Source organism: Cladophialophora psammophila (assembly GCF_000585535.1).
Source record: "Cladophialophora psammophila CBS 110553 chromosome Unknown aczJe-supercont1.1, whole genome shotgun sequence".
Classification (NCBI taxonomy): Eukaryota; Fungi; Ascomycota; class Eurotiomycetes; order Chaetothyriales; family Herpotrichiellaceae; genus Cladophialophora; species Cladophialophora psammophila.
The window spans coordinates 2146936-2165422 of record NW_006912922.1 but is presented as its reverse complement, the minus strand read 5'-3'; the positions used below and the strand labels follow the sequence as shown (position 1 = coordinate 2165422).

The 18487-nt window shown below is 52.8% G+C and overlaps 8 protein-coding genes across 8 annotated transcripts; 4 read left to right on the top strand and 4 right to left on the bottom strand.

Moving 5' to 3' along the window:
* Window positions 1–617: 617 nt before the first annotated feature.
* Window positions 618–1952, bottom strand: A1O5_00726 (uncharacterized protein; the record flags this gene model as incomplete). Its single annotated transcript, XM_007741345.1, has 1 exon — window positions 618–1952. One exon carries the CDS (start codon window positions 1950–1952, stop codon window positions 618–620), a length of 1335 nt encoding a protein of 444 aa, XP_007739535.1.
* Window positions 1953–2219: 267 nt separating this feature from the next.
* On the top strand, window positions 2220–3470 carry A1O5_00725 (uncharacterized protein; the record flags this gene model as incomplete). The annotated part of the gene is made up of 1 exon (XM_007741344.1): window positions 2220–3470. The coding sequence occupies one exon, from the start codon at window positions 2220–2222 to the stop codon at window positions 3468–3470; it is 1251 nt and encodes a 416-aa protein (XP_007739534.1).
* Window positions 3471–3499: 29 nt separating this feature from the next.
* Window positions 3500–5152, bottom strand: A1O5_00724 (uncharacterized protein; the record flags this gene model as incomplete). The annotated part of the gene is made up of 1 exon (XM_007741343.1): window positions 3500–5152. The coding sequence occupies one exon, from the start codon at window positions 5150–5152 to the stop codon at window positions 3500–3502; it is 1653 nt and encodes a 550-aa protein (XP_007739533.1).
* Window positions 5153–6497: 1345 nt separating this feature from the next.
* On the top strand, window positions 6498–7609 carry A1O5_00723 (uncharacterized protein; the record flags this gene model as incomplete). Its single annotated transcript, XM_007741342.1, has 2 exons — window positions 6498–6647; window positions 6701–7609. The coding sequence occupies 2 exons, from the start codon at window positions 6498–6500 to the stop codon at window positions 7607–7609; spliced, it is 1059 nt and encodes a 352-aa protein (XP_007739532.1).
* Window positions 7610–8542: 933 nt separating this feature from the next.
* Window positions 8543–10951, top strand: A1O5_00722 (uncharacterized protein; the record flags this gene model as incomplete). The annotated part of the gene is made up of 1 exon (XM_007741341.1): window positions 8543–10951. The coding sequence occupies one exon, from the start codon at window positions 8543–8545 to the stop codon at window positions 10949–10951; it is 2409 nt and encodes an 802-aa protein (XP_007739531.1).
* A 928-nt stretch (window positions 10952–11879) lies between these two features.
* Window positions 11880–12333, bottom strand: A1O5_00721 (uncharacterized protein; the record flags this gene model as incomplete). Its single annotated transcript, XM_007741340.1, has 3 exons — window positions 11880–11932; window positions 11991–12223; window positions 12293–12333. 3 exons carry the CDS (start codon window positions 12331–12333, stop codon window positions 11880–11882), a joined length of 327 nt encoding a protein of 108 aa, XP_007739530.1.
* A 326-nt stretch (window positions 12334–12659) lies between these two features.
* Window positions 12660–13859, top strand: A1O5_00720 (uncharacterized protein; the record flags this gene model as incomplete). The annotated part of the gene is made up of 1 exon (XM_007741339.1): window positions 12660–13859. One exon carries the CDS (start codon window positions 12660–12662, stop codon window positions 13857–13859), a length of 1200 nt encoding a protein of 399 aa, XP_007739529.1.
* Window positions 13860–15839: 1980 nt separating this feature from the next.
* A1O5_00719 (uncharacterized protein) lies at window positions 15840–16835 on the bottom strand (the record flags this gene model as incomplete). Its single annotated transcript, XM_007741338.1, has 1 exon — window positions 15840–16835. One exon carries the CDS (start codon window positions 16833–16835, stop codon window positions 15840–15842), a length of 996 nt encoding a protein of 331 aa, XP_007739528.1.
* Window positions 16836–18487: the final 1652 nt, after the last annotated feature.

Here is an 18487-nt window from a genome sequence, read left to right as displayed (position 1 = left end):
TCTTCAACAGATACCCTAGGTAGCAGAATTGTTTCGACACAGCAGGCCCTTAACAAGACCGCTCGTGTCGGAAGAAGTCGCATTGTGGAATGACGCCGTTCACAACTGCATGCGGTGAAGTGCCTGCGCCAGCCCAGCTAGAGTGATTCTCCCTTCACGTAATCCTCGATCCGGAGTTTGTTCTGCAGAGCAGTAGATACATGCTTCTAGGAGACTACTCAAAGCCATTTGTCTCGCTTACATACTTAGAGAAGTAGAAGTGGTTCCCTTGAGCCGACATCGAACAGCATGGAACGACGACTTCGATGACATGGCGTTGATTTGTGTGGCTGGGTTCTCGCTATCATGCTGGGGTGGTAAATATAACGTTCATGCCATTGATCCGGCCGATGAGCAGCAACTCTTTACTTCCAAGATGGCAGGCACTGCCACATGCCTAGGAACTCTATACGCTCGTCGCACAGGGCGGGATCGGCTCCTTGAAATAGCTCTGTAGAAGGAGACGCCTGCCGCGATTATTGCAATCAGGGTTAGAAGCAAAGCGCGACGAAATTGAAACTCTCAGTTGTGTAGACGGGCTTAAATTCCTTCGGCTGAACGTCAATTCCTCTATCGAATCAAGTCGAAGCCCTCTTCAGCCCTTGCTCTGCAGTCTCGATAAGAGGAAGGAGATTCTTCTCCCTCAATGTAGGCAGCAGACTCAGAAATGCTTCGCGTGACTTCGCCTTGTCGCCATTGTCCAGCAACAAATCGGCACGGGTCATCTGGGCGGAGATCAAGGCCGCGGTGCAAATTTCATCGCGGTCTTCAGGCTTGATAATGTCAGCCGTTGCGATCGCTTGGTCTGCCCATCTCAGCGCTGCTCGCCTTCCAGCCGCTAGCGTGTCTTTGGATGCTGGCTTCCCATTGACCTTCGCTGTTGGCTTCTTCAATGCCATGTCCATGGTAGATGCGATGTTGCTGAGAACCTGAACTTCTTTACAGGATCTAGTGCCATTACACGACGCTCTCAGCGGTTGCAGAGTGAGCATATACAGCTGAACGGCGTTTTCCTCTTCTCCCGACGTAGCATATAGATCGCCCATTTGAGACAGCATTGCAGCAATCTCACCAGTAGTCAATCCCGCACCGTTGTCCTCCGTGAACGTATTGACCTGAGGGTTCTTGGTCTCCTTCACAACGAGGCCCACCGCATCCGACAATACCTGTTTGGCCATGCCAGGGTCCTGGAGATAGTCGCTTTCGTACATAGACGATATCTTGATCTTCAACTTGACGATTCCCTTGATGAGATTCGCACGAAAATTTGCAGTCTCCGGGTCCAGCCCCGATGGAGCATCTGTCTTGACAGGCCGTGTTTGATCAAGTTCAGCCAGTTTTTGTTCCAGGTCGGCGGAGATGCCATCCAGAATTTCGATGGCAGACTTCACGTGCCCGAACTCCTCCAGCATTTGGGAGAAGCGGACTCGAATACCCACCGTCTCTTTGCTGTAAGGGTCCATCCCCACCTCCTCAGCCTTTTTGATAGCTTGCATGAAGTACTGTGACGCAGTATCTGGGGCTGGGGAGATGTGGGTGTAGTGCAAGGCTAGTCGTAGTTGATCTTCGACAGCGGGAGGATACACCGAGGTGCCTTTCTTCTCTCTTCGCCATTGATCATATGCCATGATAATCAGCAAGATCACCGATGCCGTCGAACCAAAGAGCAGGAAGGGAAAGAGGATGGGGTGTTTGACTCGAGCATCGATGACTGCCTGTTCGAATCGGTTCGGAGGTCTAGCATATTTCCTGGCATTTCTCAACTGAATTCGTGTGTTGAGAGAGGCCGTGCTCCGAACGAGAGGCCGTGCTTGCGACAAGTTGGAGAAGCTTTTGATGAAAGCTCGAGAGGGACCGGTTTGTGCAGGTCTGAAGTTGCGAAGTATTTGACCTGTAAGCAGACTGGACTTCATATTGGCGATGGCAGCAGTAACGTGGGTGTGGAGAGCAAGAAGAAAAAGTCAAACAGGGGATGCGGCAGGACGAATTGATGATTTACAGTTTTGACGCGAAATTTCTCAGTTCTACCCCAGATTTTCGCGATCGCGGCGACGTCACCAGCCTCGCGCTCCAACTGCCGCCACCATTCGTATTTCCGTATTTATGAACCGCACCCTCACATCTGCACATCTGCACATCTGCACCTTTCATACCCTCCTTAATACTTTTGCAGTGCCAAAATGTGCGGGCGCTACGCATTAGGCCTTCGTGCCGCATTTGTCCGCTACCATCTTCAACAACAGGGCATGCCCGTTGACGATGCCCCCGATGACGATGAAGCCCGCGAAACCTACAATTTCCCTCCCGGATCCTTTGGCCTCGTCTACCGAGCAGATGTTCCCGACCAAGGCGTCAGAGACACTGGAGAGGCGGAAACTAGTGATACTCCGCAAGATGACGGTCAAGCACAGGAACAGGAACAAGAACAAGAACCGCAGGAGTCAACTGCACCCACGCCCAGTCAGCCGAAGCACTATAATTATCAGCTCAAGGTCATGAAATGGGGCTTGATTCCATTCTGGACCAAACGCGCACCCGATTACGGCTCTATGCTGCGCACCATCAATTGCCGCGACGACTCTTTGTTGGAGAACCGGGGTATGTGGAACACGATGAAGCAGAAGAAACGCTGCCTGGTCATGGCGCAGGGCTTTTACGAGTGGTTGAAGAAGGGACCAGGCGGAAAAGAGAGGATACCTTATTTCGTCAAGAGAAAAGACGGCAATTTGATGTGGTTCGCTGGACTGTGGGACTGCGTCAAGTACGAGGACACAGAGGAGAAGTTGTACACCTACACTATCATCACTACGGATGCAAACAAGCAGTTACAGTTTCTGCATGATCGAATGCCTGTCATTCTGGATCCGGGGACAGAAGCAGTCAAATTGTGGCTGGATCCGACAAGAAACAAATGGAGCAAGGAACTCCAGGCGATTCTGAAGCCGTATGAGGGCGAACTGGAATGCTACCAGGTGGACTCAGCTGTGGGAAAAGTAGGAAACAATTCACCCAGCTTCATTGTTCCGATCGACAGCAAGGAGAATAAGAAGAATATTGCGAATTTCTTCAGCAACGCCAGTGCGAAGAAGCCCAAGGATCAAGTCGAGGAGAAACCAGAAGCGACCCGAGCTGCCGTTGAAGATACTGAGGGCGAAAACAAAGACGCACCACTGCCCGCAACAACTACACCGATTGAAGAAAAGCAAGGGCAAAAGAGGCAGCACGATGATGAACCCCAGGAAAGTCCAACGAAAAAACAAGCAAAGCTCTCCTCTTCCCTTACGCAGACTTTGAAGTCTCCTCCGCCCAAGACGACTCTCAGCAAAAAGCCGAAGAGTGCGACTAGTAACAAGGACATGACATTGAAAACGAGCCCGGCAAAGAAAGTCGAGCCAGGAATGCAACGAATCACCAATTTCTTCACCAAGTAATAATATATCCGAGCCTCAATGAGGGCTGATCATTCCTCTAGAAGGCCCTCATCACGCGCCAGGTATGTTGCCATATCGTCGCTGAGTTCGACGTCAATCCACTTCCCGCCAGCCTCCTTACGGACAGTCCGCAAATATCGCGCCACAGACTCCGCAGTGCTTCGGATCTGATCGAAGCGTTCTCGCTCCTTCTTGTACCGATAGAGCCTGCGCTCGGCCTCTACATCGTCGTCCCCTGCAGGGGAGCTGGGTCCGATTGCAGAAGGACGAACGGGTCTCCATCCAACTTCTAGAATCAGCTTCTCTAGCCCGCGCCAGCCGCTGTTCCATTCGGGACCAATTTTTTCCCTATGAGGAGCAAATGGTTGCATTGTTCGAGTGGTGTAAAAGGGAGAATACAAGGAGCCGGTAGTGGTGGCCGGGGAGGGACTCCATTCCAACGCGCCAAACCAATCCCCACAACCTGTGAGATCCAACCATCTCAAGCAGTACAGTGATCGGCTCAGTGTCCGGAGTATCCCTGCGGCTTCTCGCCAGTTATTGTCGAACGATGTGTACATATCCGATCCGCCGTACACAACCGATCTAGAACCGGGTATTTTGACTACGGCTCGTGTTGATGCGGCGTTTGGTGTGAATGTAGGTTGAGGCCAGTATGCGAGCGACAGAGAGGTCAAAGTGCTCAGTTCAGTGGCGAGGGACAGCAAAGAAGACCACGACGCGGCTTTGGCGTTTGATGGAGAGAGGGCGAGGGACAGATGCCTCAAATTCTTGAAATTGTGGATGGGTTTGGGAAGTGAACCTACTGTTGGAGTGTCTGTAACGGCATTACCGGCCGTGTCAGCGTCCCAGCTGTCGGGCGTGGTATCCGGTGTTGCACCTTGAGTGTCCATCATCGCCTCAACCGACACAGGACCAGTATCTCTCACTAGTAGATCCTTTTCTAGTTGTTTAAAACTCGTCCAAGCTCCCAAGGCGTTGCTTAAATCTAGCCTCCTCACGTCTGCCATCTCTTCGCTGTCTGTTTCATGTAGAAATAGGACCCTCAAGGGGTTAGTCGTAATTTCTTCGCCATATACAGCAATGTAACTCAATAGCGTCTCCTTGAGTGAGGTAGGCAGACACTCGAAATAGTCGAGGTCATTCTCTGCATGCCATTCCCAATTGCATGCCATCTTCTTCAACACGAGATGATAGAGGGAGGTGGTAGAAGGAAATGCTCCCTCAGGCAGTTTACTCGACCGAACTTGAATGCGACCATTTCCTGTGTCCGTGTCACCGGCAAGAGACGTCGAGCGGACAGAGGCGGGGGCGTGGATGCTGTCCGTGAGCCAACTTTGTGGTGGAGGAGGCCCAGGGATGCGCCGGAGTCGACTTGGACCTGAACCGCTGCCAGCTGCACGAGGACCAAATCCATATCGCGGGAGAGGTGTAGGTGGTATGGGGAGGTCGAGGACTGTCCTTAGAGAGGGATGAACAGAGGGTGCGTTGGTGGACGGCGGAGGAGTTCTCGTGTCATTTCTCAACTGCTGGCGGCGAGACTCTCGGATGAGGTCGTTGACGGTGCGCTCCGTGGCTCCATTTTGAGGTCTGGAGGCCTGGGTCTTTGAGAGGGAAAGGGTCGGAGGACTGCTGGATTGCGGTTTGATGAATAGTACTCGTTTCTGGTGTTTCTTGGGCATATATTCAATGTTGACGGTATTCTGGACAAGTGGAATCCACGAAGACAAGGCAAGATAGAATACCTAGTACATATCCCACTGCTTGCAAGTAGCATACAAGTAGTACCCAGTGCTATGGAGTCATGACGGCGAAGAGTCATTGCCACTCATTTCATCCGGGATGGCATATCACGTGCGGGCCAAGCGCAGGCAACCAGCGAGGCGGCCTCGGTGGGCACCCTTCTGTGACTAATCGCCAGTATTACCCATGCTTGCCCATGCCAAAACCACTCGGTTATGACTGATGATATTTGATATCTCCGTCTTGCTCCGTCATATCTGCTACATACGAGGTACATATGTACATACTACAACATATCCTTGATCAAGAACATGCCAAGCCCCTAACATAACGCGTCTCCCTTTTCAATGAGCGATGACTGGCGCAAGCGGCCCGACTTGCGTCCCCTTCGATCTCAACAACTACATTGTCCTCGCCCCCCTTCTGTCTAGGCGCAACTTCCTCTCACTGCAAACAGTTGATGGAGGAGAGAGACACGGAGCTTTGAGATGCAGAACAGACAGAGTCGGCATCGACAGCGCGACCGCACGTTCACAGTCAGTGCAGAGGACCGCTGTGAGAACAGCCCGCGCATAAGAGTTCCGGTTGACAATGTTCAGGGATGCCGGAATTGCCGTCAACGGAAAGTGAAGGTAGTCTAGACCCGGCGTGGCCAGCAGAGCTCACTCCGAGGCTGACAAAGTCCACAATAGTGTGACGAGAAACAGCCCCGATGCTCCACTTGTGTCCATAAGAGTCTGCTCTGTGACTACGCAGCAACTCTTGTCTGGGTCAAGGATGATGGAAGTCACGACGTGTCATTTGGGAGACGCTACAGGCGCTGTGGTTTGCTGATGTCTCGCGCGAATCGAGTGTGTGCTGACTGCAATAGAGGAGACCTGGAAAGGTATTCCCGTTCTCGATTTAAAACTGGTGGACTGTCTGATATCCCAATGTGATCTGGACCAAGCCGTGAAATCTGAAGGGGTCTTCCAAGCCTCCTCTCAAACTCCGGTGTATAACCCATTTACAGCCTTTCGAGTTGATGACCCAGTTTCTGGAGATGCCCTGTTACCTCTCACCCCTCTCAGGAGGCTCGACTATGACCCTCTGAGCTGGATGTCTCCCACTCGAGAAGAAAGGATGCTCTTTGATCACTATGTCAAACACGTCGCCGTGATCATGATGCCATTTGAGCATCCAAGGAACCCGTGGAAGTCCTTGTACCCTGCAAGGGCCATTGACCATACTTTGAAGACACAAAAACCCCTTTTCAATGCCCTTTTAGCTCAGGCCGCCTTCAATATGGCTCACCTCACTGCTTCTAGAAACAAGAGTATGGAGGTGGCATCGAAGTACTATGGCTCCTCCATAATGCAACTTCGAGAGATTTTAATAAACTCAGAGCTTTGCACCAACACCTTGACGGTGGTATTGACCCTAATGATGGCCGAGGTAATGAAAAAGTCATTTCAAAGAATATCTCGTTGATCTAACTGGCCTGGTAGGTCTACAGCGGCCAATCTAGGAGCTGGAGACATCACCTCCAAGGGGCATGGGATCTTTTCCGGAATTTCCGAGCTCAAAGCCCGTGGAAAGATTCTGAACTCACTTGTGCATCGCTGCAAAGCCTCTTCATTATCAGTCTCGTGGGAGATACGAGCCGACTCGACAACGGCCTCGTGGCTGACCAAGGAGAACTTGCTCAGAGCGAATCTGGTTATACAACATCTCTACCTCACGATAGCGGAATAATAGAAGCAGGCACCGCGTCATCAGCCACATTGCAAGACCAAGAGTCAATCTTCATGATCAAATCCACTCTTGATTTCGGGTTCACGATTGGTGCAACACAGGAGATCTTGGACTGCATATCCTGCATTAATGACATGAACCGGGTCAATAAATGGTCCGGACCAAATGACAACAATTATCGAACTCTACTTGGCAGATTAGATGCCTGTCGGGCAAGCCTGGCGGACAAGTCATCAAGAGTTTGTGGTGTCTTGAACAACGCTGCCTACTATCAACTTGGAGCCTTTGTCGCTGCCACTTATATTTACTTCTACAGGAGCTTCTTCGACTTGTCTCCAATGGAGCTGCACACTTATATTGTCGAGACTTTTGATTATGTCAATTGCTTTGTTTCTGGAAATTACGGCAACTTCTCTCTTTGGCCCGCCTTCATCGCTGCTGTCGAAGCATACTCGGACGAAACCATGTCCATGGTGGGAGAGTGGCTAGATACTGCCATGAGCTTTGGCCTTGGCAGTCGAGTCCTGGTGAGAAAGGTTATTGAAGAGACCTGGCGCAGAAGAGACATCATTTCGCGAGAAATAGGCCTTGACAAGGGCCTCGTCGCGGTAGATTGGAGACGAGTCATAAAGGACTGGGACGTAGACGTCTTATTGGTCTAAACACGTCCAGGAAGAGATATTTCAACCCAAGAGTGCTCAGTCATGTCAAGGCGACCATCATGCGGCATTACATGGTTCGCTGAATTCTCCAAGATCTTCAGGCCTTGGTAAAACCTCGCGCCCGACAATCCAAGATCGAAGTCTCTGCACAAGCCGATCCTCCTCGAAGGTCGCCAGTCCAGGCTCTGATAAAAAGCAACCATATCATCAACTGTGGCCGGCCTTGGAACCTCTCATTGAGATTTGCGGTGAAACAGGGAAGTAAAACCGTCTCATACAATCATCTAAGGGTGCTGTAGGGACGACCCGGGACTATTCTTGCGTGGGGAGAAAGTCCGTAACAGACTGTTGCGAGGGCTCAAGGAGGGCTCTAGCCGTGGCGCGATAAGGTGGCCGGCGTGACCATTGGAATCTCTTTGCTAATCTTATAACCTCTGGTCTGATGTCGATATGGATCACCCGGTAGGTTTGTCTCGGAAGTAACACTTAGGCTCCAAAACGGCCTTGGTCCTACCATGTCTAAAGATTCCCCGTCTGCATCCCTATAGGTGCAGGCCTGTGCAAAGCCACTCGACTAATTCTCCTGGTGCAATTCTCCCCGTTACCGAGTCGGCGAAACTTGCATCTCGATCCAAATCGGGAATAGTTTCAGGACGCCATACTTTTGTGCGTCGTCGATAGCCACCTCGAGGGCATCAAGGGTGATAGAACGGTCCCTGTCAAAAAGTCCCTGCCGTCGCTACCCAAGTCCGGTTGGGTAGTGGTGCTTTCCGGGATAACATGCCTGAGTGAAGCAATGTGGTAAGTCCCAGCTATCAAGCTTGTCTTCGTGACGAAGTACATATACCGCCCTGAAGGCAGCATGGGATGAGCTCGGATTCAAGTTGATACACATCGCCCTCCTGACTCGTTCATCATTGATTCTGACGAGAAATGTCGCAACCAACCGTGCTCTCGACACGTATCTCTCCAGCAATCCTTCAGTTGACTCTCAATCGACCTGCGTCACTCAACGCCATCAACGCTGGTTTGCTCGAGGAGCTTGTGACTTGCCTTAAGAATGCAAACAACGACCCTGACGTGCGCATCATCGTCCTTCAAGGCTCAGGGTCGCGATCCTTCTGCGCGGGTGAAGATCTGAAGGAGTCCCTTGTCTCCGGGAGAGGGTCTCCCGAAGAACTTCAGACTGCGTTCGAGAAGCTCCAAGACATCACTCGATATACATCGAGCACTAACAAACTGATCATCGCTGCTGTCCAGGGGTATGCTGTCGGAGGAGGTGCAGAGATTGCCCTGGCCGCTGATTTCGTGATTGGAGGCCCCAATGCCAAATTCAAGTTTCCAGAAGTCACCATCGGGCATGCAGTCACCGGTGGGATCTCACTTCGGCTGTGCCAGATGGTCGGACTACTTAAAGCCAAGGAATTGTTGCTTCGTGGACTACTCCTTGATGCCCAAGAAGCGCTTCGACTGGGACTTTTGACCGAGCTCGTCGAACATCCAAAGGAGAGAGCAGTTCAACTCGCATTAGAACTCGAGAAGCTACCAGCCAAAGCATCCAGTTGCTCGAAAATAGGCCTAGAGAAAGCGGTATTTTCGAACATGGAGGAAGTCCTCCGCGACGAAGTGCAAGCCGCAAACCTCTGCTTCGCCCAGCCAGACGCACAGCAAGCCTTTCAAAATTTCCGGGAGAGGCGTGTTTTTGACGCAGAGCAGATGACCTTGCGTAATGCGGCTGAGGGCGACGTGAAGGCGAGCCCAAGGGGAACCTGTCCAATTCTTGAAGGTGGTAGCACGCTGCCGAAAGACCTTAACACGGCTTTGCAGGTCGCCCTTCGAGAGTTTCCGCAAAAGACATTCATTCGATTCGAAGGTCGAGATACTTCCTTCCAACAATTTGACGAGTCAGTCGCCCAGCTCGCAGGTGGTCTGAGACATTTAGGTGTCGGTCCGGGTGACAGGCTCCTGGTCATGATGAGAAACAGCCTGGAGACGGTCCATACCTGGTTTGCCACTAATAGACTGGGAGCCACTTGGGTTCCAGTCAACGTGGAGCTAAAATCCATTACCCTCCAGCATGTCGTCTCTTCGGCTCGGCCAAAGCTGGCCATTGTTGATGCCGAGTTTGCCTCACACATCAAGGGAACCAAAGTGTTCTCGGAGAGTCAGATCTATGTCAAGAACGGGGTCAATAGCGACGAGAACAGCCTGTCTGCTCTCTATCACTTTGGTCGAGCCGAGGATGCTGTGCCGGTCCTACCGTCGACTCCCGCAGCATTCCTCTACACGAGTGGTACAACTGGGCCATCCAAGCCTTGCATCCTATCTCATCAATATTTCATCCTGCAGGCGACGGCATTGATCGAAGGCTTTGGTCTTCGTCAGGATGATGTGCTTTACTGCCCGTTCCCGTTGTTTCACGTCGACGCTACCGCCTTGACTACGGTTCCTGCCCTGCTCCTGGGCGCAACGGCTGCGCTCTCTGTCCGCTTCAGCGCGAGCCGCTTCTGGGACGAGATCCGAGCAAGCAAAGCCACCGTCTACGACTTCATGGGGGCCACTCTCGCGTTGGTCTACAAGCAGGAACCCACCCCTCAGGATCGGAATCACAATGTGCGATTGGCGTGGGGCGTGCCCATTCCTGACTTCAGCAAGGACTACGAGCAGAGATTCGGGCATCCGCTGCTGACATTGTATGGAAGCACCGAGACAAGCCTGCCCATCATGCAGAAGGGAGCAACCCTCCCCATCGGTTCCTGTGGACGCTTACGACCGGGATTTCACCTTCGGATCGCCAACGACTTTGACGAGCCACTTCCGGCAAACACCCCCGGCCAGCTCTTGCTGCGGAGCGACAAGCCGAATGCATTTTTCCAAGGCTACTACGGCAACGACGAAAGCACCCTCAGGTCGTTTGCAAACCTGTGGTTCCACACAGGAGACCTGGCAAAGGTGGACGAGCGCGGCAACGTCTATTTCCTGGGCCGCATCAAGGACGTAATCCGCCGACGCGGCGAGAACGTCAACACCGCCGAGGTCGAGGCGGAGTTCCTCAAGCACCCCGCCGTAGCCGCCGCAGCGGCCTTTGGCATCCCCTCGGCCCTAGGGGGCGCGGGAACAGAGGAAGATGTCAAGGTCACGGTCGAGCTGCGCGCTGCTGCGAAGGTGAGCGAGGCGGAGCTGTGGCGCTGGGCGACGGCCAACATGGCGCGGTTCCAGGTGCCCAGCGTGATCCAGATTGTGCCAGTCATCAAAAAGACACCGACGGGGAAGGTGGAGAAGCAAGCGCTGACTGTGGAGGGAGGGCAAAGATTTGGTTTCGTGAGGGAGTCCAAGCTGTAATACATACCTCCCTAGGCATTGTCTGTCCCGTGGTTATGTTATGTAGGTAGCTATGACGAACCGATGAAGATCATCGGCACTCACCGAGGAGGCTCAATGCAAACTATAGGGCTCCGTACCTCGTCAGGTCTTTCTTCCATTGCCAACAAACAGACAGGGAGATCGAGGAGTTATGAAGGAGCAAATAACATATTGGGAGTTGAACCCTCGGCGCTCTCCGAAGAAACAATAGAGCAGGGGACACCTGCAGAGGCTCCCTGCTCTACTCTCTACCTGGTAGATAGGGCCTTTCGTGCACGACGAATATAATATAGGGAGGAACAATCGAGGAGAGTAACGGATGGAAGAGTGAGAGTCAAGAGTCGTCATAGTTTAATGCTGTTTGTACAGAGCGGTATTCCGCCAGTGCCCCTTTGGGACGTGACTCGGGGCTGTGAGTATTAGGAGGGTTCTTGTGCCCGCTGGGAACCCGTAGGTAATCTCAATGCACGAGGGTATCCCTCTCCGCCCCAGAAACGCTTCGTGTTTTCGCAAAATTCTGTTGCCGTGACTCCGAAGACTCCTCCATCCCCGTTCCGGTCAGACGGGCTCCAATGTCACAAGTCGGCTTGGTAAAAATCTCTCTTCGGGCTGCGGTGCGAGATAGGACCTTGGTGTGGTTCTCTTCACGTCGCCGGTCTTTGGATCGCGATGGTACGGATTGTATCTTGTTGACTCTGAAATTGTGATGAGAGGGCAAGCTGCTCAGCGCCTGAGCTTGCGAATTTCGGGCCTGAATTGATGGTAGGAGGTTATCTGGGCTCTCCCCATGCCAACATTCCTTTCTGCTGGCTGTAAAAAGGAGCTGCAAAGGCAAGGAATGTTTTCCTGAGACCGGGCGAAGCGGGCGTGGCGTATATGAACAATGACAAGTGTCGAACTGACCCCTCTAGAAGCCAGGCGGGTTGAGTCTCTGACTGACTCTTGTCCATTTCGGCAGCTCTGAAAACATTGGTCAGCAATGCGTACGAGCAGGTGTGAAGCTCGTCAGGAGACATACTGTGAATGCCCTTTCTGTATTTCTTTTCCTTGCGATCAAAAATTGTGTATTTGTCCTTGGGCAGCATCTCTTCCTCTCGGGGCATCTCCTGATACCATCTCTCGACCGCCTTCGCCGTCATTCCGCCATTGTTTTGCAGTGCTGTGCTGACCGTGTCGACGACCTTGTCGACCATTTTTAACCGTTTTCGCTGGCGTGCTTTCTGCATCGAAGAGAGGCGCCAGGGGATTTTCCTACAAGCGAGAAAGATTCAATCAGCATTGGCGGACAGCTTAACAGCTCCAACCCCGTGAAGGACGCACCATAGAAGGCCTCCTGCCAGGGGAGAAGTCGGCCTGAACATGATTGCCGGGACCCAGGAAAAAGGTGAGCTGGTTGAGCTGCTCCGTACTGATGTAGTGAAAAGGTGAGTTTGGGGTGTTGCAAGAGGTACAGCAGGAGAAATCGGAGGAAATGTTGCCGCGTCTCGCTCCGCAGCTTCAGAAAAAATCCCGCCGAACTGCGAACTGCGCCGCAGCCAACACCTCCGGCACGACGCCTCCAGCAAGTCATGGATTGATGAGAATAGAAAGAAATCTACGGGGCTGCTTGACTTCCTTCTCCTCCTCCTTCTTCAACAAGACTCCATGGACTTCTTCATCACCAGTCTCCTCCCGCTCTGTAGCACCAATGCCCTTCCGCCGCGATGACCTCAATCTCTACCAAAACCTCGAGGCCCCGAGCTACTTCTGGCGCGGTGCCTCATACCAGACAATCCTCGCCGTCGCCACCCTGTCGCGTCTGTTCCTCTACACGCTCAACAAAACCGAAGTCCATGGCCTACCTCGTTTTCTCGACCTCTTGAAATCGCGCGTCGACTACAGAACGCGTCGCCGCGGACTGTTGACCGTCTCGAACCACATCTCGGTCCTCGACGAGCCCTTGATATGGGGCGTCCTCCCCATCTCCTTCGCCGCCTTCCACGGCTACATGAACCACCGCTGGAGCTTGGGTAGTCATGACATCTGCTTTAAAAATGCCTTTACCTCTCACTTCTTCACGCTGGGACAGGTCCTCCCCATCCACCGTGGCGCACACTCCCCTTTCGGCGGACCCTACCAGGCTACCATGACCGAAGCTGTCCGCCTCCTGTCCAAGATCTCGGCGAAAAGCCAATCGCTCTGTCCGCTGAGCAACCCGCGCTTTCACAAGGATTGGCAACCTCCTCAGTGGCCCTGGGATTGCGTGGATCCGTTCTCCGACGTCTCTCCTCCGCCCTCCTACCCGTCTCAGCCCTCCGATGCGAGATGGTACCTCGCCCCCTCCCGCTACGCAAGCAACTCTTACAGCTGGGTACATATCTTTCCCGAGGGGATGATCCATCAAGCCACTGACAACACAATGCGCTATTTTAAGTGGGGTGTGGCGCGACTCATTCTCGAGCCGCCAGAGTGCCCCGACGTGGTGCCCATGTTCATCGAAGGGACCGATCAGGTCATGCACGAAAGCCGGTCATTTCCACGCTTCGTGCCCCGGATCGGGAAGAGAATCTCTCTGACGATCGGGCGCCAATTGGATGTCGAGGCCGTCTTTGGCGACTTGCGCAAGCGCTGGAGAGATCTGGCGGACCGGCATGCCCGTGAAGCCGGACTGCCTAGATGGGACGAGATGATCTTAGGCCTTGTGCCGGAGAACTTGGCGAATCACCCCGAGGCCGTGGAATTGAGAATGGAGTGTGCAAAACGTGTCCGTGACGCGGTTCTCGAGGTCAGAAGGTCAAGGGGTTGGCCGGATGAAGACCCAAAGAACGGAGTGGTTGAGACCTGGGCGAGAGAGGGACCGAAGCGTGAAGGGCTGATGGATGATGGCACTTGGGTCAAAGATGCCTAGAGGTAGAGATGGCGCGTTGGAGGCCTCTGCGGTATTTGTGGATGGATGGCTGACTGCGACGTGCATTCGACTGGCGGGAGAACCATCGACATGCCCCGTTTCAATGCATATATTCTGTCCATCCTTCTAATCTTCGATACCGGAGGCCTTCCACCCCATAGACCGTCGAACGCAGATAGACAGCTTCAGGGCGCACGCGCTCGATCTTGACTGCTAGAAACAAATACCCCCTTAGGAAGAGTGGCTCCTCGAATCTTCTCGTCCATCTACATTTGCAGTACATTATCTCGAATACTGTTAAACCCAACAGTACTAGGCAATCTTGTAAAAGTACACCATGGGCCGAACAGAGATGGTGCATCCAAGGCTGTGACTAGATGACGGCATCCTTGTTCTCGCTCAACTTTCGCCGAACCCTGCTGACGGCGCTGATGGCTGAATTCAACGCGCTCTGCCCAATTGAACCACCCAGCCTTGGCTTCACTTTCACCCCTCTCTTTCTGGTTCCATTTGCTGATGTCCGCCTGCCGTTGATCCTGAAAAGCGTCCTCGGAAGATGTGGTCGATGCGGCCAACCATTCTCGGACCCAGTCATTCCTTTCCTCCAGGTGACGTTGTCCTTCAACGTCGCCAAAAAGAAGTTGTCACATACCCCTTTGTATTCTTCAAAGTTTTCGCGCTGAAGAGCTCTCTTTCTCTGCTCCTCGCAGTGTCGTCCTGCTCCACTCGTGGAGAATACTTAGTCCCACCCGTGTCTGCTTCGATCTTAAACGACTCCTTAGATTCAGGTGATGTTTCTGTTTCATTTCGAGCTTTGAGCTCGGCGCATCTGCGTTGTGGAGGATTGCAGTTGAGAGAGCCTCGTGTGGTCTGGAGATTCCTTCTTCGCATGACCTGTGGAGGCCAAATGATTTCACCGACGAAATGTGTGATTGTGTGTGAAAACACTGTTGTTTTTTCGACAACGCTTGTAGGCAAGCCGGTAGCTTGCTGGCTCCCACTGGCACATGGTGAATGAAATTGTCCATGTGAAGCTTCTCCATCCACATTCCGTTGAGGAATGCCAGGAATCCTTCTCGCAGCAGCCAGGGGAACAGCTTCAGCTTCCGACTTCCTCCTTTTGGAACTCATAACGCACCTCTGGGAGCCTAGGCCAAGCGAGACCATTCAAAGAAAGGCGATTCTAGTCTACCCTGGATACCATTACCCATCGACAACCACTGCTCATAGATTGTCCGCATAGGGATCACCTCCAAGATGGTAAATGAGGTCCCTGAGACGGCGGATCTCCGCTTCGGCCGCCTCAACGTGTTCCTGTTTTCGCCGACGAGACTTTCCTGGTTCAGAATCGTGGGACTCTCCGTCGTCTGACAGTCTCTTTTTGTTTCGTTTTCGTCCCTGGACTGCTATTGAGTATTTCGAACGCCCCTGTGGGATCACCGGGGCGCTTGCAGGACTCAGGACAGTTGAGAGATCTGGCCCTTTACTGTCAATGCTGTTGGTGAATAGCTGCGTAAGGGGAGGCTGGCTGGCGGTCGCAACAGCCTCATGCTGGTCCTCGTCAATTCGTGGCAGCCGCACTGGCAGAGCACAGGTCTTTCAATATCTCGCCTAATCGTGTCGAACGGCAGCATGTATATCCAGGGCAAATCCTCCCTCACAACGAGCACTACACCACAAAGTTGATTCGCATGGACCACCCATGCTCCTGAGCATCCTGGCGGAATAGGTTGATCTACTGTCACTAGAAGTAGATCAAATACTTGTGTGCCGACCCTGTGAATGACTGGTCCAGACCTGAGAGTGCCAGCTATGTCCCCATCTGGCAGAGCAATAACAACGGGTACACTCTCACCAGCGACATGGTTGTACAAGTCAGTGATAACGTTCGCTCCGATTTCATTGCGAGATAAAAATGCCTTGATAGATGCTTCCGTTTCGCTGGGAATTTCGAACGCAGCCCAGTCAGCAGCAGGGCCGTCATACGTCGGAACGAATGTCATTGCTATCGCATAAGAGGCATGACCCAACGGGAAACTTGCGTGACTGGGACGAAGCCTGGAAAGAGCGACCTCGGTTCTTGGAGCTCTTGGGAGGCGAGTTGCCAGAGATCCACATATCTTCATCTGAAGCGTCGAGGACAACTTCTCTCGCCATCTCAGGGTCTACAGAGTCTTCGTATCCGTCGTTGCCATTCGTGTTCCATGGGATATAAAATGGACCTTCGTCTTCACTTGCGGTGTCGTCCTCGGCCTCGTCTTCATCCTCATCTAAGCTTCCACCCTGCTTGGACTCATTGGCCAAATCAGGGTTAATTTGCGGAAATGGATGCGACGCGGTAAGCCCGAATAATCTGTCCCCTATGAGAATTGTGCCTCCAAAGACACACGCTGACACTTGCGCCCCTCTCTGCACGAGCTCAATCTTTGAGCCGCAAAATGAGGGTCCAGGTACATGGTAACGGAGCCAGATACGCAAATCATCGCTGGGCCAGGCTTGTGTGTCAGCCCCCCCGGCGCGTTTGCTAGAGTCGACCAGTACCCAAAGATCGCGCCTCAGCCTTTGCAAGATGCACTGCACTTGTTCGGATGCGAGACGTTTTTTGATCAGCTTCCTCGTCTTTGGACTGGATGTTGTGATGACAATTGAGGGACGCAGCTCTTCCTTTTTGGTACCAGCATATGTGAGTTGTAGAAGGTAGTCGTGAGGCTGCCGCGAGCCTCGCCGATGCCGGAAACATAGGTCTATCTCCTGATCCAGCTGCATTCGCAGGCTTTCTTCTGATTCGCTCCAAAAGTCCAGGTGATCGAAGCTGTCCCGTCGTACGTATATCTTTTCGATGACGACGAGTACAAGATCTTTGGGGAACGAACCTGAATCTTTGGGCAGTGCGACAGGCGCCTCTAGGATCGATGAAACTCCTGAAACGGGTGGACCTGATCGGCTTGAGCAAGGCGGCGATTCAGGAAGAGTCATATCAGCTTCTTCGCAAGAATGCCCCGTGATTGCGAGTTCTTCTATTTCCATCGGAAGGCTATTTCTTCGCTCAGCAAGATGCACTGAACCATTGACCAGTAGCGAGCAAATTGTCGTAGTCTTGAGCATTCCCACGCTGTCCGCTCGGCTGACTGAAAGTGGTGTTTCTTGCTCGGCATCGTGAGATTTCATGAGCGAGTGTTATTGATTTGCTTTTACATTGTGAATTTCTACGTGAGGTGTTGGCCCGCGCCTTAAGCGGTCGTCCAGACAAGAGGTGTCGTCAAAAGCCCGTCGCTTTTGGCCTAAAGAAACCCCATCCGGCGCAGAGGCGCTCGCAAAGAGACGTGGGGTCTGAGCCACTGTCATTGCATTGAGAGCATAGGTATTGAGTAAGAATGAGTCGAAATGAGTTCTCAGTCTGAACGCACGCCACAGAGACCGCTCATCCAGGCAAGGCTGAAGAGAGGAAGGTGTAACTTGCATCAAGGTGAAGGTTAGGAAAGAGAAGAGGTTAATGATCCCAACAATGCTGCTGCATATAGATGGCCGAGCCCAGTGTTGCACTGCTGACGCTCAAAGGCGCCATGGTTGCCAGCACTGCCTTCCAAAGCTGAAGGTGTACTGGGTATGGGTGGATCAATCAGCTGCATGTCGCGGAAGAGCCTCCCTGCCAATTGGCCGGGGACAACGCCAAAGGAGCCTGCATGTCTCAGCCACTAACCCAGGACACAAGTGGCAAGGCTGGTCTAGAACGGGTTCGTTAGTAGAAGACTGCGGCGATCATGTAGAAGGCTGTGAAGATTATTAGACGAGGCAGAAACCATGGTGTTTTGGTGTGTGTTGGTGACATGGAGGCTGCGACCCACCACGGCTTGGCATTGGCGCCCCTTCTGCCCTCTTTTGCCCTCTCCTTGCCAGCCTCGCCAGCCTTGCCAGCCTTACGGCTAGACAATCATATATTCATGCCCCACGTCACGCTGCGACCGCAAGTGTCTTGATCATGATCCTGACCAATTCTCTACCTCATCACCCCGATGTCTCATGCTACTCATCTTCTCGATACACCCAGCCCAAGCGACAAGGCTGACATCGTGCGAGCATGCTTCGGCATCGACATGGGCAAGAACCACTTCCAAGAGGCGGAATATGAGGAGTTCTCCGTCTACCTGGCAGAGCAGACGACTTGGCTTCAAAGGTTGTATGGGCCAGGAGGCAAACAGGCTTGATTTCTCCCTCTTAAGACCCATCAAGAGCTTCTCAAGGTCATAACAATCCTGCAACAGCACGGGGCTTCCATGAGACGACCCCAGATCCGCGAGACCATCAAAAGCGAATTCAAGTGGGACTCGATACAGATTCGTCCTGAGGTCTTGAACTCCATAATTGATGCAGCACTACGTCTTTGGCTGTTGGTTAATTTCCTAAATCCAAAACATCGTGGTGTAACTGGAGGCCAGAGCTGCGTCGAGTGGGACGATGAGACCACATTGAGTGAGACAATAAACGGCGTGTTCGGCAGATCCGAGACAGAATTGACGTTGAGCCAGCGCCGCCTGCACCCTCACTTCACAGCCGCGAACATGGTCAGGATCTGTCAAATCTGGATGGATCGACTACTGGAACTCAACGAGGATGTCTTTCTGGCACCC